The sequence below is a fragment of the Gracilinanus agilis genome, chromosome 3 (assembly GCF_016433145.1).
Source record: "Gracilinanus agilis isolate LMUSP501 chromosome 3, AgileGrace, whole genome shotgun sequence".
NCBI lineage: Eukaryota > Metazoa > Chordata > Mammalia > Didelphimorphia > Didelphidae > Gracilinanus > Gracilinanus agilis.
Window position 1 is genome coordinate 275,534,943 of NC_058132.1, and position 1,852 is coordinate 275,536,794.

The 1,852-nt window shown below is 44.7% G+C and overlaps 1 protein-coding gene across 1 annotated transcript; it reads right to left on the reverse strand.

The window, feature by feature from the left end:
- Positions 1 to 476: 476 nt before the first annotated feature.
- LOC123239306 (ras-related protein Rab-6A-like) lies at positions 477 to 1,207 on the reverse strand. The gene is given in 1 exon segment (XM_044666587.1): positions 477 to 1,207. A coding segment is annotated over 1 exon segment (627 nt). The 3' UTR covers positions 477 to 580.
- Positions 1,208 to 1,852: the final 645 nt, after the last annotated feature.

Below are 1,852 nucleotides of genomic sequence, written 5' to 3' on the forward strand. Positions count from 1 at the left end.
CCCAAAGACAGGGGCTTGGGTTATCCCTAATGCTGAAGGCTGACTTGGATGCTTCAAATCTGCCTGCCTTGACTGCTAATGGGCTACTTCTAATATGCTTTATGAAGCAAAGGTAAAGGTATTGAGAGGAGGGGAGGCGCGTTGGTTTGGGGGAATAGTGGGGGTGAGAGGGAAAAATCAGGTAGAGAGGTGAGTGCTATTCTGAACATATTGCTCCTTAACCAAGTCAAACTCAGATCTTTGAGATTTCCATCATTTCAAAGTGCACTATCATAACATATTTAAAAAAGGAACAAATGTTAAGAAAATGTACCTAGTTTTTAAAGTTATCACTGGAATATACTGGAATATTTTGGCTTTTTATATAAATAATGAAGACACTGACATATTCTGTGTATGTGTGTGTGTGTGTGATTGTGAAGCTAATAGATCATCTCCACCAGACAGTCAGCAATGATGAATCGTAATACGTTATTACTGAAGGGGGAAGGTTCAAGCCAATATTCACACTGCAGTCAATGAAGAATAAGGGGGCAAAAGCAGTGAGGTTCTGGGGAAGGATTCAAGAAGCCATATGGTATTAGCAGGAACAGCCTCCTTCATTGACTGGTGGCTCCTGAGGCTTTTCCAGTTTTATGTCAATCATGTCTTCTCTACTTTTGTCCTCTGTGCTCTCCATTCCAGGCAAGGCTGCGGCCACACGTTGGAAAAGCTGTTTTACATTTTATCCTGCTTTTGCACTGGTTTCAATAAACATAACATTCAGCTCTTTGGCTTTCCTCTCTCCCTCCTCAATAGATACTTGCCTCTTGTCAGCAAGATCAGTTTTATTTCCCACTAGCATAATGCTGACATCACTTCCCCTTTCCGTTCTGACATCATCAATCCATTTTGTGGTTTGCTGGAGTGAGTTTACATTTGTTATATCGTTAACTACTATGGCTGCAGCGGAATCACGGATGTAACTGGGAATGAGGCTACGGAAACGTTCCTGACCCGCAGTATCCCACAGCTGCAGCCTGATTGTTCCATCTTCCAAATACATTGTTTTTGATAAAAAGTCAATGCCAATTGTTGCCTGGTAGGTGTTATCAAAACTGTCATACATGAATCTGGTGATCAAAGACATCTTTCCAACGCTCTGCTCCCCCAAGAACACCAGCTTGAATCTCCTCAAAGGGTTTCCGAAGTCCCCTCCAGCAGACATGATGGAGCCGGAGCTGGAGCCGCCACCTCAGCCCAGGGATCTCCTCGGGCCCCTCAGGCTCCCCGCAGCCCCAGACACGGAGGGCGGAGGAGCGGCAAGGAAGCAGGGGGGTATCCTGCAAAGACGCGGGAGGAGACCGGAAATTAAATCTTAAATGTGAAGGAGAGTATGCCTTCTTCTGCATCAAACTCCAACAATTCTTTGGAAGTAGATAGCATTCTCTGTCATAATTCCTTCAGAATGCTTTTTGTTTTGTTTTTGTTTTTAACTTTCCCAGAGAATTTATTAGACACAGGCCCCTTCCTCCCATCCCATACATGCCCCCTTCTTAAGGGGGAAGAGATTAAGAAGGGATATGGGGGAAGGGCCATTACCCAGAAGGAGAGAAGTCTCCTTCACCATATTGAGGTTTGCCACGTGAGCAAAGAAAACAGCAGCTCTGCTTGCCTTGAAGTTCTTAGAGAAATACTCCTTGTTATCTTCCACATTGGACTTGTTAGTGTCTCCTCCAGGCTTCCAGCCTATGGAACATACTTTTCCATGCTACATTAGTGTATTGGAATGCTTGCACTATCCGCAAAGTCTCATGCACTGAGCACCCAAGAGGCAGGTCATTGGCAGTGATTTGCTAGACAATCCCCTGCT